The sequence below is a fragment of the Pristis pectinata genome, chromosome 14 (genome assembly GCF_009764475.1).
Source record: "Pristis pectinata isolate sPriPec2 chromosome 14, sPriPec2.1.pri, whole genome shotgun sequence".
In the NCBI taxonomy this organism is placed as follows: Eukaryota; Metazoa; Chordata; class Chondrichthyes; order Rhinopristiformes; family Pristidae; genus Pristis; species Pristis pectinata.
Window position 1 is genome coordinate 35,713,742 of NC_067418.1, and position 20,796 is coordinate 35,734,537.

The following is a 20,796-nucleotide window of genomic DNA, read 5'->3' on the forward strand; positions in this document are numbered from 1 at the left end:
TATATTTTATTGCATCAGTTTGATATCATCATAGCATATTGTGATGTGATTTGCTTTCCTATCAATACAATCTATAAACATTTCACAGGCTTGCTTATTTATGCATCTCACTACACCAACTGGCTCTTAAGTGCCAATAAATCTTCAACATTAGCTTATAATACATGAAGTGCCTGAGGTTGAAGACACAGATTTCATCTTGTGGTATTGCTGGTGGTGATGCTGAGTTTCTTCGAGTGCAAGCTTCTGTACTCATTTTGCTCTGAGGGTTGTTAGCTTTCCCTGTGTGGGTATTCATGGGTTGCACAATGGGAACAAAGATCCAGTGCCACCCCAAAACAGTGCAGTCAACCACTGAGTTCCTCCAGCATTTTGTTTGTTGAATTAGGTTTTATAAACAAGTGGTCAGCCACAGAGGTTCATGATGTAAGATCAGTAGCCAGAAGATATTATTGTGTCCTGTGTGAATCCACAGTCATGTAAAATGTAGGGCACATTGACCAAAGCTCTACACTTCATAACTAATATGTAAACTCTGGGAAGATCAGGTAGGATTCCTGCATTTGAACCATCTCCAGTGATCAATGCCAGGAATTGACTGTGATGCTCTATAAAATAAAATATCAAAATTGTGGCTCAGACTGGAAGATCAAATAATTCTAAGAACCCCTTGTCCCAGAAAATTGTTCCACAGTGCTGTTGCTCGTGCTATCAAACCATAGATTGGCAGTATAGCCTTCTGTGCTATAACCAATCTCACCCAAGCCAGCTCTCTATAAGAGCTATTCAGTAGTTCCATCCCACAGTCCTTTCTCTGTAGCCTTGTGAAATTTTTTCCTTTACAATAGTTTTATCCAGTTGCCTCCATCACACCTACAGGCAGTGCATTTCCAGATTTCAACTGTGTCAAAAGATTTTTCTCATTTTGCTTTTGATTCTCTTCTCTATTACTTTTATACCTATGAATGCTAATCCTTGATCCCTTCACCAAAAGGAACAGCCACCCACTATCCACCAGAACCACCCCTCATTATTTTGTATACCAGATCTCAAAGAAAACAACCTCTCCAATTTCTCCTTGTAATTGTAGCCCCTCATTCCAGGAACCCTCCATGTAAATCTCCTCTGGACCCTCTCCAGTGCCTCCACATCCTTCCTACAATAAGGTACCAGAATTGAACACAAACTCCAGCTGATGACAGACCACTATTTTATAATGGTTCAGCATGACTTTTCTGCTTTTATACTCGATCCCTCTATTGATGAAGCCCAGAATTGTGTATGCATTACTAACTGCTTTATCAACCTGCCCTTCCCTTTCAATGACTTGTACACTCAGCCCCGGTTCCTCTGCTCCCACATCCCTTTTAGAATTGTATCCTTTATTCTGTATTGCCTCTCCTCATACTTCCTACCTAAACACATCGCATTTCTCCACTTCAAATTTCACGTTAGCCCATTTTATATCCTGCTGCAATTTATCAATATCCTCTTTGCAACTTGCAATATAACTAAGTTTTGTGTCATCCACAGATTTTGAAATTGAGGTTTGAACCAAATCAAAAAAAAATGCAAAGGCCCTAACCAATCCCACTATTCAAACCCCCTTCAATCTGACAAACATTCACCATTACCCTCTGTTGTCTGTTACCTAGCCAACTCCTTTTCAAGGACCCTTTTATGCCATGTGCTTCAACATTGGTGATAAGCCTGTTTTCAAAAACCTTCTGGAAGTCCATGTACACCAAGTCATTGCATTTCCTCATCAATTCTATCTGTTGTTACAACACAAAATTTCCATCAATTGATTAAACGCATTTGGTCTTTAACACACCTGTGCTGACTTGCCTTGATTAATCCATTTTCCTGTCCTGGATAAGATTCCCTTTTTTTGAACAAGGGAATAACATTCATCATTCTCCAGTCTTCCGGAACTCACACCCTCACCACCCGCCCCCCCCCCCCCCCCCCCCCCAATTTCCAAAGAGCGTTGAAAGATTGTGATGTGTGCCCCTATGATTTCCTGTGATACCTCTCCTAAAATCCTAGGATTCATCCCATTCAGTCCTGGTTGAGGTACTTTAAGTTCAGCCAACTTTACTAGCTTCAATTTTTAACATATCTTGTATCTCAACTACTGCCTCCTCCGTTATTACTTTGAACGCACCCTAATCCATGATGAAAACAGATGCAAAGAACTCGGTCAGTACCTTAACACTGCCATTAGCATCCATGTGCAAGTTGCCATTTTTGTTCTTAATGGGTCCCACTCCTTCCTATCCTTTTACTCTTTATATATCTACTGAATACTTCTGGATTCTAATTTATGTTATTGTTATGCCATGTTATTGCATTTCCCTTTTTAAAAAAAACATTGTATATTTCCTCTTTAAGATGCTGGGTATAATTCTGAGCTGTAGTAGTGAAGACCTGCACTCTAGAACTAGCTGTGTCTCTAGTCAAGCTGTTACAGTAGTTACGACATTGACATTCAGCTGACAATGTGGATGGACAATTGCCAGGGTACAGCCTGTTCACAGAAAGCACACATCCAATCAGGTTAATTAATATCCAATTGGATTGCTCTCATTCATCAGCAAAGTGATGGAATTTGTCAAAAGCAGTGAAATAAGAAGCAACACACACAAAATGCTGGAGGAACTCAACATGTCAGGCAGCATCTATGGGGGGAAATAAACAGTCCACGTTTTGGGTCTCAACCTGAAATATTGACTGCTTATTTTCCCCCATAGGTGCTGCCAGATCTGCTGAGTTCCTCCAGCATTTTGTGTTGCTTCAGATTCCAGCATCTGCAGAATCTCTTGTGTCTCTGAAATAAGAAACACTTGCTCATCAATAACCTGTTCATCAATGTCTAGTTAGGGTTTTGCCAGGACTACTTGGCTCCAGATTTAATTGCAGCCTTGGTGCAAACATGGATCAAACTGTCGAATTCCAGAGTTGAGGTGAGACTAACTGGCCTTGACATCAAGGCAGCATTTGGCTGAGTGAGGCCTCAAGGTGGTCTGGTAAAACTAGTTTCAATGGGCACCACAGAGAAAATGTTCCAATGGTCAGAATCATTTCTTGCACAGTATAAGGTGGTTGTAGTAATTGGTTGTCATTCAACCCAGCCCCAGGATATAACTGTAGGAGTTCCTCAGGGCAGAATCCTACACCCGGCCATCTTCAGCTGCTTCAGCAATGACCTTCCTTCCACGTTAAGATCAGAACTAGGGATGCTCAGTGATGATTGCACAATATTCAGTTCCATTTTCAACCCCACACCAAATGAAGCATTTCATGCTTACAAAGTTCAGTCATGGGCTGATAAACAGTAAGGAATGTTCAAGCCACAGAAGTACCAGGCAATGACTACCTGTAACAAGAGAAAGTCCAACCACCTACTCTTGATATTCAATGGTGTTGCCATTGCCTAGGGGTCATATTGATATTATGGCTACAGGAGTAGGGCAGAGCCCAGGTATCCTGCAAGAGGCTCACCTCCTGCCACCCACTTTCTACAAGATACAAGCCTAGATAAGTGCAGCTCCAACAACACTCAAGAAGCTCAGCACCATTCAGGGAGGAAGCAGCCTGCTTGATCTGTACCCAAATAAACGGAGAAATACCTCATTCCCCTCTGTCCCCACCACTAACCCCACTCCCAGCAATGGGGTGAACACATGTTGCTACTGATAAACAGTACAAGAAAACTACAGATAAACTGAAAGGAATAATCTGTGAGTTTGCTGAGTCTGTTCTTGGGCATTGGACTCTCACATCCCCAGTGTTGTTGAGGATGATGTAAAAATATCCAAAATCCAGCAGTCCAATGTATGCCAAGTCATTAGACTACATCAGGAGATTGTAGGATCCGTTGGTGCTGGTAACATCACCAGCACCAACAGTTCCATATAATTGGAAGGTAAATTTCTATCAGAAAGAAATCTATTTTTATAAATTATGTTTTATGGACTTCCAGGTAAGGCTCGTTTTCCAAAAACTTTGCAACAAAAATAAGGGAATCAAATGATTCAGCACCATTTGACAGATTTTATTAATTGTACATCTGAGATGTGATAATGTTTAAAACATCAAACTTTCCTCGTACATCAGATGAAATGAAACAAGTTAAAAATAAATACATTTCAAGGAAGTTGATCAAGAATCAGTTGTAATTTGTCATTTTGGAACCTTAACAATTTTAATCTACTGGTGATTTTAGATGATACTGATTTAAGAAGCAACCTAAAATGTTTACCTGCCCACTAAACTATGATCTATGTCAATTAAGGCTAGGGTTTTTAGTTTTGTAGGAATGAAATGTTCTGCAAGTGAGAAGGATGTGCAGCCTGTGATATCCTCTTAAGTCTGTCCTGATAAACCAGGTATCTTGATAATCAACCAATAAAACAACAATCTAGTTATTACCTCATGACAGTGTGTGAGAGCTATTGGCTGATTTGTTTTCGGCATTACAACAGTGACCAGTCATCTAAGGTACTAGATTCTCTGATCATTTTCAGATATTCTGAGTTCATGAAAGGTGCTTTATCAATAAACTTCATTTAATCAGAACTGGCAGGTTATGATTTCAAATTAATAGGTATAATAATTGCTTAAAATAGCAACAGACCAGTATCAGAGATGCATTCTGATGCTGCTTAATCTGGTTATCTTGGTAGAGCTAACGTTGTGCCTTTAATGCTGTTTCTTCAGTGCATGCATCATTATTGTTTGCAACAGAGGCTGCTTTCTATGGAAAGAGATTTTAAATTTTTCACATGCCTGAAATCCACAATAACCCACTTCAAGCAACTTATTTGACCTCTTCCACAAAGCAGGTAACTTGGAAGCCAAGAGGAGAGAAGATACAGAGGTATAGAATTTCAGGTAAGAAAGGGAAAGCTGAGCAAAGGTCATATTTGAAACAATAGCATTTATCAAGTAATTCACACTTACAGTAGAATGCACTTCACCTATATTCATTTATTAAATGACTTGAATGCAGTAATAACTTTTTCTAACAACACAATTAAGTTACAGAAATATGAAGTATATATTCCACAGATCTGCATTACAATTTGTGAATGCTGCATCTGAGGAACAGCAGGCTAAAGAGGTTCCTGAATGGTGCACCACACCCTCTAGGAATTTCATCCTGTCCTTCAACATTGCTCTACCTCCATTAACTGTATCTGCAACCTAACATAGGGAGTGTCGATATAACTCTTGTCTCAAAGCTGATGTAAAACTATTACCTTAAAGCTATGTGGTTCATTTAGCTTGTATGGCAATGTGTAAGAACTTGGAAGTGATTGGAATTTAATCAAAATATTCATATGTTTTCTATACAGAGAAGAGTCACAGAAACAGACCTTTGGCCACCCGAGTCCATGCTGACCACCAAGCCGCCATTTTACATTAATCCCTCTTTACCCTCCCACATTACCATCCACTCCTCCCCCACCCTCGATTCTGCCGCTAACACACTAGAGGCTATTCACAGTGTCCAATTAACCTACTAACCTGCACGTCTTTAGGATGTGGGGTAAACCAGAGCACCCAGAGGAAACCCACATAGTCACAGGGAGAACATGCAAACTTCACACAGACACCACCTGAGGTCAGGATAAAACCCAAGTCATTGGAGTAATGAGGCAACAGCTCTGCTGGCTGTGCCCTTGTGCTGCCCACATGTGAAACACATGTGAGTCATAAGCCGGATTGTGATCAGAAAGATATTGGTTATAAACCTCTTCATTCTGAAAATGTAGGAGTTGTAAAGTTCTTGGCTGATGATTGCAGGGTGTCTGATTTCATCAATGTTTACATTTGGACGTGGGGAATTGACTTAATTTCTCATGTTAAATCAGTATCCATCATTGCTATGAATCCCTAATCATGTATCCCTAATAAATTAAAATGATGTTCAAATTCATTGATCATATGCAGCGTGTCCGTGACCATAGCACATCATCCCTTCCCAATGTCCCTGCAACGTGGATAACAACATATTCTCTTCCAGTGTCCAGCTGAGCAGAATTGCATTAGACTGGCCCCACTCTCATTTACACAGTCACATCTGGATGGTCACCAGCAACAGCTTCTATTCTCATCCCTCGCTGTTAATTCTCTATACCGGCAACACCCAACCTTACTTCACCTCCACACTCAATCCCTCTAATGCCATTGTGTTGCCAGGATAAGCCAATTTTCCTTCAATTACAGATTGGGGAAGATGAAGCCATTGCCTTTGTCCCCAGCCAGAAACTCCATTCCTGTGCCATTGATTCCATGCTTCTCAGTGAAATGGCCTAATTCAAGCTGGATGCACCTCTACATCAGATTTGCCCTTGAGCCAAGCTTCTAACTTCATATCCTCCATACAAAAAGGCCACTGCTACCCACCACCATAACATGGTCTGCCCTTGCCCCAGTCTCTGCTGCTGAAAACCTCACCTATGCATTGTTCCTTCCAGGTACATCTTTCCAATGTCCGCCTGACTGCACCAAATTTTCTCACACTCCAGGTCTGAGCTCTTTCAAGTCTGGTGCCTGTATCCTAATTCACACCATCTTGCTCTCTTGCCACCCATGTGCTCATTGGCTCCTGATTCATCAATGCCTTAATTTTAAAATCCTCTAAATTGCAAATCCCTCTGTGACTTCACCTCTCCCTAATCTTAGAACCTTCTCCACTTCTATATCTCACTAGGCATCAATGTTCCCCCCAATGTTATGTGTCTAGCCATTCCTAGGCACTAGAGCTTTGAAAGTGCTCATGACCTGTTCTCTTAAAACACTTACCTTTTTGACCAAGATTTTAGTGGCATTAGGGATGTTCTCTTTGGTTCAGTGTGTCTGTTTGCCAGATTGTGTTCCTGATCTTGTTGTATTTCACTACATGCATCAATACACCACAAAAGACCTGTCAATAGATAATTATCCTGTCATAATCATCTCATTCTCTAAAAATATTTGCAAATGCTGATCAGAATACTCAGCAATGTGAGAAATGCAACATTTATGAAAAGGCAAATAATGGTGAAAGTATTTCTGCTAAGGCTGTTGTGTGAAATCACATTGGCAGATTTAATTCCTTTCATGGAAATCAGCAGTGAGGATAGTGCCAAAAAGAAACTAAAGAAAGCTTAATGATATAGTGGTTGTTTATTTTCAAAGCAGGAAATTTCATGATTTTGAAGTAGATTGAATTGTTGCTGTTTTTAAGAAGAAACCAGAAATCCAATCGTAATCTTCCAGTTTTGCACACTCCCACAAAGAAAATTTGGTTCAAGGTCAGAAAATCATGAAGGATTTTGAATTAAATGATGACTGAGAACAAAAATTCACTTCAGACTGACAGCAACATTGTGGTTAAGTGTGATACTGCTGTCAGAGGTATTCAATGAAGAACTAATTGCTCAGAACCCCCTCTCCACTTCCCCAACCCACGACTTCTACCACCATCACCCTGATGAGGCCTGGTTCTCTTGAAGCTCTGAACTTCTCTTATTTATTCACTCCCAGGATGTGAATTGTTGGCAAAGCTCAATTTTATCATCCATCCCGTTTGTCTTTGAGAGGGTAGTGATGAGTTGCTGTAGTTTGTATATTGAAGATGCTTCCACGTTGCTGTCAGTTTGGGAGTTACTGAATTTGAACCACTGATAATGAAGAAATGGCAGGATGATGAGTGGTTTGGAAATGACATCGGAGCTGCTAATGTTCCCATTCACATACTGCACTGGTCCTTCCAGGTTAAGGAACCCAAATGATAGGGTTATGAGGACCATTTCCAGATTGAAGTGGAGTGCGACATGCTGAAATTGTTATCAGGAATTCTGCACGTGACATGTAGGCATAAAATGGCCGCTGGGCATGTACAAGGATATCAAGTGTCATATAACACTTGTATGATGTCTTTAGGATAAAATGTTTCCATATGTACTTGGCCTGAGAACACCAAACCTGATCTTAATCTTACTTACACATTAGTTAAGGGCTCTGCCCAATCTGCATTACTGCTAGAAAGTCCCAGGCATCCATCTTCCTGCTGGTGAGTGAAAGTGTTTGAAGATCAAACCTCAAACCTGGCACAGTGCTCAGGTGTACAGGGCAGCAGTGATCCCTGCCCTCCCATATGCCCCTTTGTAATGCACCTCAAAGAGCTTGAGAAGTACCACCAACACTGTCGTAGCAAAATCATCCTAGTTCATTAGCAGGATAATCAAACTAATGCAGGCATTTTCTCCCAAGCCAAAAACCCCAGATTTGGAGCCTTAATTACCTTCAGCAGCTCCAAAGGTCAGGCCATCTCACTCAGACACCTGATAGAGGTGCTCTACTCCAAGCTCTTTCAGGGAAGGGGATTACCAAATGGACAGATGAAACAGCTGAATAATGTCCTCAAGGCTTCCTTGAAGAAGTGTAATATCCCACCACGTTGTAGGAATCCCTGGCTCATGACATTAAGGATGGGACTAAGAACCACAAGTCCAATTTTTGGGAGCACACAAACACAACCTAAAGGACAGAGAGAGCATTCCATCTCCCAAGCTACCACACATCCGCCTCATCATCACCTCCACTCTGCCTGTGACAGTCTGTCGGCTCTACGTTCATCTCACCAGACACCTCAGAACCTACAAGTAGAAGAAAGTCACGCTCAACCCTGAGGACCAGCCTAAGAGAGAAAGTACTACTTTCTTTAACAATCTGTTATTACTGATTGGCAAAGGTGGAGTGAGGGTGAGAGCAATGTCCTCAGCCTCACCCAGTCACATGCCGGTCCACCCATCCTAATCATTGGCCTGGGTGCACCCATCTCCTGCCCAAATGCTCCCCTGATCATCTTCCTGCCCACTGAAATCAACTGCCTTTCCCCCACCATTAACTGCCAGACCAGCTTCACATAGCTACCCATTAGAACCTGTCCCCATCATTTTCCTCTCTCTCCGAGATCTTCTGCCCAACCCACTCCAAGTACCGGACTGACCCCGAACTACACCATCTTCTCAAAATATCCTCCTGACCCCCTCCAACCATCTACCCGATAACCCTGACCATCTGCCTGGCACCCTCACCATCTGCACAACCCACATCCTCTGCCCAATACCCCCAAATAATCTCCATGACACACATCATCTGACCAGTACTCCTGAATCATCTGTACAACCCACACCGCCTGCCCAATGACCTCCATCACCCATACGAAGCCCTTCCTCTGGGCTCTCTGCAATGGAAGGGATTGTGGAGGAAGGATCTATTTTACCACAAATGAAACCTTGGACCTCTTGCAGTAGAATATAAGAGGACCTTCCGCAGGCCAATCCAGTTGTTGGTGTGGGACAAAGTTGGCATGTGAACCATAAACTGCAAGGCCCTATTCTGGGAGGTGGAGGTTGTGGTTTTGAGAATGTGTTTGAGGCCTCCTGCAGCACATCCTGCCATGCAGCAGCCACAATGCACTAGTGAGAGATGAGAGTTATAGTGATGATGGTGGCTAGGCTGCTGATGAAGTAGACACATAGTTCTGAGTGATGTCCGGCCTCTTGTGTGTTGTTGCAGTTCATTCCGTCAGTTAAGTGCAGTGTATTCCCTCATTTTCCTGACTTTTTCCTTGAAGATGCAGGAAAGACTTTGGGAAATTAGGCTTCTAATTACTTGCCACAGTGAGTCCAGCCTCCAACGGTACCGTACAGATGGTCCAGTTGTGTTTCTGGTTGTTAATGTTGAAGATTCAGCATTGGTAATACCATTGAATGAATCAGAGGTGGGATCACTCAGTCCTGTCTATAACACTATACTGAATGTTCAGCATGTATGCAATTCTGTTGTGGTTGATGTCTTAGATACATTGTGTGCTGCTCCCAACGTGCCAGCGTTAATTCAGTAATAACTATAAGGAATCTTCTTGGGGTACAACTTACTGACTGCCTCAGCTCTCCAGTATCTTGCTTGAATGGGAATTTCTTCTCCCAGGAATGTGAATATGAAGTGTGGCTTGACTGTTCGGGTGCAGGGGATCACCAGTGTCATTGCTGATCCTGTCACTGGAGGTCCACCTGTACATCTTGCAGTGGGTCATTCAGCAGTACAGGGGGATGGAAATTCCTCTAGAAAAACAACACTTGTTTTCAAACAAAGTGACCATCTCTCTAATGGATTACATTCTTAGAAGTAGGCTATTTCAAAGCTTTGGTTTCCTGCCTTTTCCTTGCTCTTTGCATCATCTTCCATGCATAGTGGAATGTGAAACAGCGTATATTATCCACTGCTTTTGCAACAAACAGAGCCTGCTTTAGGTTCCACAACAAAGGTCCCTTTTCTTAATGTGGACAAATCATCAGTCCAAGCAGAAGGCACTGCTCAATCCACTAGGAGGAGTTACTGTCACACTCCCATTGGGTGCAAGTGGTTCTTTGGTTGTCAATGTGGAATTCAGAGCACTGCTTGCCATAGTATTGTTTAATTAGTTGACATCAAAAAGACGGTCTCAGAGTTATAGTAAATGGCTAGTTTGTGTTCTAATTGTTTTCTTCCTTTCTTGCTCTGTAGTGCTGACTCCAACTGTACCGTTGTACTATAGGATCCATGTTTTACACATGTAAAGCATAATGTGTGGCTTTTTAAATTTTAAAGCAAACTAATTAACAGCAGTGATTGTGCTCAGTGATATTTTGCATATATGGAGCTGATGGAGTGAGCTCCTGATTACATTTGTTAAAGAATCCATATTTTGAAAATAATGTTCAACAGAGATTGAGTGAATTTAAAGGGATCAGCAATTACTTGATCCAGCATCATGGCAAAAACCAGAATTAGTCGGTTTATTAAAAACAACAATGTCATTGTGCTCCTGGTTTGTACAGATTGTGAACAGAGACATGGGTGAAGGGAATCTTTGCTTCAGAGGATGACAGACCAGGTCAAGGGATACATGACAATCAAAGAAGTGGGGAACCTACTGATCATGGTTACAGTAAGCAGAAATAGTGCTTAGCAAGAAAAGGGTCAATGGCGGCTTGGATCAATATCTTAGGTGTACAATCTGCTCCAAAACGACACAGAGACAATTTTTGCAAATCACCTCTAAACTGCTACAGAACCAATCATTCCTCAGGTCTACTTTTGAGAATGTTTAATATTTTCTCTTTTTTTAACCCAAATTCTCAGGGCTTGATTTTATTCACTTTCAGAATCACCAAATGCATACATAACATTTTTTTTTAGTTCTCTGCTTCCGGGGTTTTGTTGGTGTATGTGGGGTGGGGTAGGTGGCAATGGTGGTGGGAGACAGTTGGGAACATGGATTAGGGGTGGCAACAAATTACTCCCCTGCCTCCAGTTACTTACATGGAGTTTTTTTTTTACTCGTCCAAGGCATATGGAGGTAGCTGGAAAGGAAAACATCATTCACCCTGTTTTGCCCCTGAAACGAGGTTAGTTAAGTCAGTGTATATTGGTAGATCTAGAGTCAGATAATAGGCTAAACTGGATAAGGTTTGTAGGTTTCCATTCCTGAAGTATAATAGGGAACCAGATGGGGTTTTATGACAATCCAGTGGTTTCATGGTTACCATTACTGAGGTTAATTTCTTTGCTCCAGATTTAAGTACTCGAACTTAAATTCCCCTGCTGCCATCTGTTGGGAGTACAAGTTCCATGGTGTCTTGCTAAGATGCCATTCTAGATTGCCTAATTAATGCAAGCTCTTTGTCAGAGGCATTATCAATGCAAGGTCTCATTGTCTCCTTGGCCTCATCCACCAAAGTACATTTGGCAATGGGGATAAAACACCGGCCAGCATTTCCCCTAGTCAATTTACCGAGACACCTGCAGCATGATAAATCAGCCTGGGTTCTGATCACTGTGCTATGGTCCCTACTGGTGACTACAGGATCTGAGTGCCACCTTGGCAGAAATCCGTGAGCTGCGGTTTTGAACGTGGATTCTGCCTGGTTGCAAGGCTCTACTCTGCACGGGGGTTGGGGGGGGGGCGTGGTTACAATCAGCCCAGCCTCAGCCTAAGTGGTTCTCCCACTGCTGCCTTTGAAAAATTGATGAATCAGAAAGAAACAGATTTTCAAATCCTTCCTGTCATCAGGGTGTCTACACTATTTCAACTCCATTTTACTCAAATGAGTTGGTTAAGTAAATTATCCCAACCAGGGTTAAGAACATAAGAAATGGGAGCAGAAGCAGGCCTCACAGCCCCTGGGGTCAGCTCCACCATTCAATAAGATCACGGCTGATCCATTCTTGTCTCAGCTCCATTTTCCTGCCTGATTCCCATAAACCTCGACTCCTCTGTGTTCAAAAATCTATCTACCTCAGTCCCGAGCATATCCCATGACTCAGTTAGATAAGGAACAGGTGAAATGGTTGCTTTAACTACTCTCATTGCCCTTTCTCCTTGACGACCCCTCCAATAAATGGTAGTGGCTGCAGCAAACCACATCAGACATATCTTGAACTGAAAATTAAATGTTCACTCAGCTATTGCTGTAACTCCCCTTTGCACAACTTAGCAGAACACAACAATGGTGTCACAGCACTAAGGACTGTGTCTGTTGACACAAAAAAAATGAAATAAAATCAAGCCAAGGTGTTTGTCTCTTGTCTAATTAAAATGGAGTCCACTCCATTTACGTCGAATGTTTGCCAAGGCCTGAATGGGAATAGGACAGGGTGTGGGGGAAAAGAGCTATTTGATTCAAGGTGCTCTTCACCAGCCTTCAATTGACGATTGGATCTGTCGTCAGGTCATGCTCAGATGCACACAGACTCCAAAAGAAACTGGAATTCCAAAGCAGTACTGGAATTCAGAGAGAGATAAGAGAGGGAAGCAGATTGTTGGAGCAGCCTCATTTGTGGAGATATGCGTCTAACCATAGATCGCCAGACTTCTTCAGGGACCTAGAGGTGTGAAAAGCAATATATTAGGTGAAGAGTCTCAATTTACGACATACGAGGTAAGCTTAAGTGGAACAATTAAAAGGATGAACAATTAAATAATTCCCACAAGAAATATTATTTGGCATTCACTGGGGACACCTAATGAACACCCTAGAAACATAACTGTTACTAACAGTAATCTTCCTTCAGTGATTCCTACTACCCCATGACTGTCCCTTTTATTCAACCATTGTTTAACTCTGCTCCTTCACATTTTGATGGCATACGTGCCAACCTAGAAAACTAGCAATCCTTAGCCTATACCTTTGCAGTAAAAAAAACTGAGCCCCGGCTTCAGAAACTGACAATTCACAAATCAGGTGTGAACACAGTTTTAATGGAAGTGCAGTAATAATGAAGGAAGAAGGGAATTTAGTACTATCTTTAAACAGAGTGACAAAGTGACCCAGAGTGGGGTCCAGTTAGAAAAATATACATTGATAAGAGAGCCTGAATGTGCATCTGGGAAAGAAACATGGGCCATATAAACCTAGCTGGAGTCAATGAGGTGATGAGATTGCACAATTAATGGATATTGCAGGAATAGATTTTCAGAAGGCTTCTTCAAGAGATTTCCAGTTACAAATGAGATTCATGAAATTGCAGATGAAATATCATTGTCAGCATGCTGGGAAAGTTGGTTTAATGGTTGGATAAGTTGTAGTGATAAGGAGTGAATGTTATCTTTTCTTCATCTGCTCCTTAGAAACAGTGCTGCCTACATGATCAGTAAAAGTGCTAAATGCTGCTGAGCACTGAGCAAAGAAATGATAGAGAGCAGGAAAGACGGAAGTGAAATATGAAACATCATCACATGCGAGTAGGCTGGTGCACTTACAAGGAGGCTGTTGGGCAACCTCAGATGAAAAGGAAGTTTAATTTCCACCTAATTTCTATAACCAAACACACTAGGTAGAATGCATAAAATATATAGTTGGCATAAGCATCAAGAAGTCCCTGATTCAGTCACACTGAGGCCCCCTCCCTCACTTCTTTTCCAGTACAATGAGGACTGTGTTAGTGCTTCCTGCTCTCATACTGTACTTAAAAGTTTAATAACTTTTGCTGCCAAGTTCCACCCTGCTCTCACTTTCACATGGTTCATATCTGACTTTTCCCTTACTTGACTTCTCTATCAGCATCTTGGGATAGGATGCTGACCAATGTCTATTATAAACACATAGATTCCTCCTCCCAGTCTTCTTCCTGTAAGGACTCCATTCCATTCTCTCAGTTTCTCTGGTTCTTTCACACTTTCCACACCAGACATGCCAGATAACTTCCTTTTTCCTTAACTGTAGTTTCCCTTCCATAATAGTTCATTTCCCACACTTCTGTTCTCATCCACAGCAAGGATAGCTTTCCCCTTGTCCTCATCTTCCACTCCACAAGCCTCCACTCTCATTAAACCATCCTCTGTAATTTCCACGTTAAAGCCTTCAACTTGAAGGCACCACTAGCTACATCTTCCTCTTGCCTCCACTTTCAGCATTCCAAAGGGTCTATTCCTTCCATGATTCCCTGGTTCACTCTTCGATCATGATTAACATCCATCCCCTTCATGCACCATCTTCTCACACAATCACAAGAGAGTCAACATCAGCCCTTTTATCTCTACCCTTCCTGTTATCCGGAGACCCAAACATTCCTTCCTGGTGAAGCAGTGATCACTTGTACTGTTCCAGTTTAGAGTACTATATTCAGTTCTCACAATGTGGCCTCACCTACAGTGGAGAAACCAAATACAGCTTGGGTGACCCTTTTGCAGAACACCTCCATTCAGACTGCAAGGGTGATCCGGAGCTTCCAACTGCCTGTCACTTTATATTTCTCCATCCCACTCTCACTCCGGCCTCTGCAGAGTCCAACAAACTCCAATGGAACACACAGGATGCTGGAGGAACTCAGCAGGTCAGGCAGCATCAATGAATGGAAACGGACAGTTGAGATTTTGGGTTGAAAGCCTTCATCTGGACTGAAAGATAGAGGGGAGATAGCCAGTATAAAAATGTGGAGGAAAGGGGTGGAACAAGAGCTAGCAAAAGCCATCTCCCTCTGTCTTTCAGTCCAGATGAAGGGTCTCGATCTGAAATGTCGATTTGTTTGATTTTTAACTTTTCCTAATTTCAGTGAAAAGTCATAATCTCAGAACATTAATTGTGTTTCTCACTCCATAGGCACTGCTTGACCTGTCGTGATTCCAACAGTTTCTGTTTTCATTTCACTTGGTACGTACAAGTCAGGTTCAATTAACTCCTTTAGGGCACAACCCTGTATCATTGACTATATTTGTGAGAGTCAGCTTACCTGCACACAACAACATACACCGCTTTGAAAGTAACAGGTTTTAAAAATGGCAAAGTTTTAACTCTGATACAGGATATAAAGGAACAAAGGCCATGCATATGCTGAAGTTCTCTGCTGCACAACTTTGAAGTGGAAATTAGGTTCAATCTTAAATCTCTCAAGCAGAGAGTTAAGATGGTAACCTGTGTGTGGAAACTGGACATTTTACGGTGATAACGGTGACATTGCTCACCCTATAATATCCTTGAAGCCCTGCGACAAAGGCTTCACCTGGTAGTTCAGTCCATGTTTGTCACATAGCGATTTCACTAAAGGTGCAATCTTGTAGTAGTTATGACGAGGCATGGTGGGGAAAAGACTGCAAAAGAAAAATGTTTTAAAGAAAGGAACTTAATTATTGCCATTTGTAAAGAAGTCTGATGTCAGAAAAGGACCGTGACTAAAGCCAGGATCTTGCAGCCTCCCGTATGGCCCCATTTCCTTTTACCACACCCAGGCCCAGATTCTTTCCTTGGTTCCACTCAAGACTTTTAACTTAATCCACCCGTCAGAATTGGACTGTTGGTGGAGTTATAATTTCCGTGGTGAACTTGTGGCCCATTTCTGCTGGGGTGCCCTTCTGTTGGGCAGCTCATTGCTGTAAGGCACTTGAGGTCCTTCATCTTAATGTTGGACAACAGGATGCACCATGTGTAGATCGGTGAAGAACAAAAGGCCAGAAAGAATCATTTTAGTTGCACCAGGAAGCACGGAAGAGCTGCTCCAGATTGCATCGAACAGCAGGGGTTCTGTCACTCTGGTCACCACTACTCCACCCTGCCCACAGACCTACTCTCCTGTTGGTCAAGTCAACTTCTAGGCCACCTGATACTGCACTTGTTCAGGGCAAGCAGCCTATTCCTGGTGTGTAGCTTACCAACAGCAGAATAATGAAGCCTGGACGGAGCCTCCCATTGGCAGACCTAGCAACACTTCACTATCCAATCTCCCCAGAGTGAAGATCAACAAGCTGCTTCTTCAGCCCCAGCCAGGGTACGTCACTTCAATCAGCCACAATCTTTCTGAATGGTGCAGCAGATTGGAGAGGAAGTGTGGCCAATGCCTGCTCCTAATTCACTTGGCCAGATGTTCAAGGTCCACAGCTATCAGAGCATGCACCATTGTAATTGATAAGTGAGACACTTTTTTTTGTTACAAAGTACACAAAAAAAAACATTAAATTTATTAAGGATTTGAAACAAATCCAAAGCTCTACATGCCTAATCAATCCTTCATTTTGTAGCATCAGTATTTAGAGATCTTTCACCGAAAAGAAATGTTCCTCAGGTTATTTTTATTTATTGCCCATTGCTTAGAGAAAGTTCTGGTGCCTTCTTGTTAAACTGCTGTAGTTCATGTTGTCATAGAGGCTTACATTTATAAACTGAAGCACACATTACAGTGCTAATAGTGCACCATTGCTCACCTGTAACATACTTAAAGCCCTGCAACAAAGGATTCACCTGTCATACAATTTCATTGAAGTTGTGACAAGGCATTGCGGGGGGTGGGAAACTAAGATAGCATGCACTCTTATCTGTCAGATGATCACTCTGGCACCGGAGAGTGTACAGAAACAGTGATTCACAGTGAGTACACAGAAACAGTGTGTATTGTTGGTATTGATTTATTTGCTTAGAGTAGGATTCCTCCATCACCTACGTTACTTTTCCTATTATCAGAAGTATCAGTGGTGATCACACATTTCAACAAAGATGCACAACAGGGATATGATTGGATGAGATCAGCTTTCACCCAGTTTGGATCTATGAACTTTATGCTTGAGGGACCATTTACAAGTAAATATAATTATCAGGCTCATAACATGCGATGAATCAGTAATTCATGAGGTGATTCAGAAGTAAATGAAGAATTAAAAGGATTAGACAGCACACAAAAAGGTATAGAGGAGATTTTCAAGAACATTGCCAGGGCTGGAGAACTGAAGTCATGAGGACAGACTGACTACGATGTGGTCGTCTCCCTTAGAACAAAAGAGAATAGGTGAGATTTGACCGAGGTGTGAGAATTTGTCAGAGTAAACAGGAAGATCTATTTCCCTCAGCAGCGAGGTTAGTAACTAAGAGGGCATAGATTCAGGTTAATTGGTAGAAGGATTAAACAAGAAATGAAAAACTATGTTTACCCCAAGAGCTGTTGTAGTGTGGAACTCATTGCCTGAAAAGGGAGGTAGAGGCAGAGATCCTTCAATATTTACATGGAAGAGCACATGAAGAACCATAAATGTGGACCAAGAGCTGGGAAGTGGGAGTAACCAAAACAGCTCTAATTTTGGCTGGCATAGACACAGGGGCCAAGTGGCCTTCTCTGTGCCATAAATTTCTAAGACTCTGTAAAATGTAGACAATGCAAAGACATATTTAAATCTACTCACAAATAAAGCAAAGGAACAGCATTCTAGCGATCTTGTCTGTGTTGAATGTAACAGTAAAACTGATGCATTGTTATTACATAACCGTTAACACTATTCTACCTCCAACTTGTCACAGCAACCATGCTCAGGCCAGGCACTTATGAACTGTCCTACTGCTGATCAGAATTCAAATTTCGTTCTCAAAAAGGTACCCTCACCCCAAAAGGAATCTGCCCCCTCATAATACCAAGTGTTTCCTGTTTGAAAGAGGAGAGTACTTACTGGTGCTCAATCTGGAAGTTGAGATGACCACTGAACCAGTCATTGAAGAAGGATTGTTCAATATTACATGTGGAGTCCAACTGGAGAATCAACAGAATGGTACATCATAAGCCAGCAGGTCGGACAATGATCTGAAAGTAACTGGCATGCAAACTGGAATTTGGACTTCAAACTGCTGGAGATCTTCTTTGCCACATGCCTGAAGTCTCCAGCCTTTTGATCACCCACATCAGCTGTTTTGTTAGTTCAATATCAGGTCACAATGATGGCTTCTAGGTCTATTACAAATCTACAGTATACTCTATTTATTTTGTTGACCTGACGCAGCCGAAATACACAAGGTGGGCTTGCTAATTGAAATGCAATGTGAGATTTCTCTGTGATATTCCTTTGGTCAAATCAGCCTGTGTTTCAGGAAACATTGAGCTCAGTACTGATAACCAAAGCATCTCATGGGCATTTGTTTTGGAAACATGTTCCTTGTCATGACTAACTTGCTACGCAGTTGTAACACCAACAGTATTGAAATAGTGATATGTGAATGACATACTCAAGTTATGTTGCCAACTTCAGATCCACTTTCAGTTTACAGGAGTCCACCTGAAGGACTGCATTTAGTTCTAGGTACTGCGTCTCAGGAAGAGTGTCATGGAGGAAAGGAGCACAGATGCAGCAGGGCTGCATCATCAGGATGTGTTGCACAGGCTGAGCTTGTATTCCACTGAATTCCATATACAAAGTGACGGAAAATGGAACACCGTCCCCCCCAAAAAACTATTGAGATTTGGTCCACTGAAAATTTCAATGGAGAGTGTAGATTTTCATTAGGTAAGGATGCCAAGGGTTACAGAAATAATGCAGGGAGATAGAGTTCGGCCACAGTCTAAATGAATGGCAGAACAGGCTTGAGATGCTGTATGGACTCTACTACTCCCGCATAACACACCTTGAGTCAGTAAATTGTAATATTAGAGTATGTTATATTAGCAGTTTTTAAAGAAGAACTTGGCTTATACTGCAGAGAATGTGAAGCAAATGCAGTGCCACACTATCACCTGGTTAACATGACTCCTCAAGCCAAACATCTATCTGAAGCAGAGAAATATCAACGCAAATAGGGAAAGAAGGGATATGGATACAAAGTGGAGCATGCTTCAAAACTTTGGTGAAAGGGTAGAAAAAGTTTATCCAGTTCATCAGATCTGCTTCAACCTAACCCATTATCAACCAAACACACCATCATCTGGGTGTCAAGCAATTTCCTGGAAGAGAAACAGAAGATTCCAGGCCAGCTTGAAAAATAGCTCTGGGACTTCTCGTAATCAATATTGCTGTGCTCACCTAAATATGACTAAACATTGAAGCATCACTGAAATTAGATATTTTCTGCCCCTGCAGTTTTAAAACCTTTTACAAATTAGTATCAGGACTGATCCTTCACAGCTTTACATCATTGTTTTACTGATTATGCAAATCTGTTTTCTTTCCTTTAGTATCAGGTCATTTTGTTTTTGCAAATAACATGACAACACCTCTTAAATGTACCACCCTTAATTCCATACCATGCTCAGGCTCCATCTCATCACCACTTCTCTTGGATCTGCATCATTGTGCTTGCACCTTCCTGCATTGCCATGAAATTTTAATTTACTATAAAGATTCTAATTATGTTGATTAGTATTTTAATGAAATTACCTTCATTCTGAAGAACAAAGTCATTGAAATTTGAGGTTGAAATAGATAACAGACACAGACATATAATTTAATTTGTTCCTCAGGACAAAGAATACCCTCCGTAAATAATTGAAGATCCTTCTCCACAGATTAATGAGAGATCAAGTATACAATATCTCAACATGATAATGGAACCATAGATACGAGAATCTCCATGGAAGTGTCTGATTGATTTCTGCTCTTATCACTGGATCACCTTCCAGGGCCTCCTATGAGTAGCAATTCCCCATTTGGGACTTGACAGTGATGTGATCATTTGCTATCACAGTCAAAACTGATCTATTCACTCAAATTCCCCCCTCCCCCACTGTCGTCCCACGAGTTCTATAACAAACCTTTTAAAAATAAAAGGTAAAAGGAACAAACAATGACCAGATCATATTACTGAGCCTCTACTGATGCACCAAACCACGGTAACAACCAATCAAGATCACTGTCTAGAAAACAGATGGCCAATTTGATGATGGCTCTCTGCAAAACTGAGGTAATAGTTTTGATACATCTCTTGTGTAATTGCTAATAATTTAGTGGGGCAGCCATTTTGTTAGGAATAAAAATTTCCAACACCTCCATGCCTTAAGACAACATTTTTGAAGTGAGAACTTTCATAAAAGGCCGAAAGGAAGTTCCAAATCTGACCATTAAATGAAGATTACCTGCATAGTGAGCCAGTCCTTGTACTTTTCATTATCAATCTCCATTGGAATATGGTTCATCTGGGTCACCCACACAAACCAATGGCTCTCAATGAACCTTCAGAGAGAATCATGTACTAGTTAAGTGTCAACTCTTATCGACATACTTCAAGTGTTAGTTCTTTGTCATTCCATTAAAACTAACAGGTAGTTCTTTAACAGTTTTTTTGCCATTTACTTGGGTGACCTTCCATGAATATTATAAACTGTCTCAAGGAAACGTTTTTATTCAAATTGATGTCGTTCTAATTTTTATCATTTCCTGCACTTGAGTAGAGTTTCACGAGAACTGGTAGGTTTCCAAATGGCTGTTATCATTGAGTGAACTTGACATTGAAACTTGGTAAACTTAGAGTCTCATTAACTGAACTCAGTGCTGTTAGGGAGAGAGTTCCAGGA

The 20,796-nt window shown here is 41.6% G+C and overlaps 1 protein-coding gene across 3 annotated transcripts in view; it reads right to left on the minus strand.

Annotated features, from left to right (window-relative positions):
- Nucleotides 1-10,775: 10,775 nt before the first annotated feature.
- fads2 (fatty acid desaturase 2) overlaps nt 10,776-20,796 on the minus strand; it is a 54,718-nt gene continuing 44,697 nt past the window's right edge. For all 3 annotated transcript variants that reach the window (XM_052029238.1, XM_052029239.1, XM_052029236.1), the window contains 4 exons: nt 20,359-20,455; nt 17,969-18,048; nt 15,506-15,631; nt 10,776-12,927 (listed from right to left, as the gene is read on the minus strand). In XM_052029238.1, the coding sequence (XP_051885198.1) occupies nt 12,876-12,927; nt 15,506-15,631; nt 17,969-18,048; nt 20,359-20,455 (355 nt within the window). In that variant the 3' untranslated portion in view covers nt 10,776-12,875. The remainder of the gene's footprint in view (nt 12,928-15,505; nt 15,632-17,968; nt 18,049-20,358; nt 20,456-20,796) is intronic.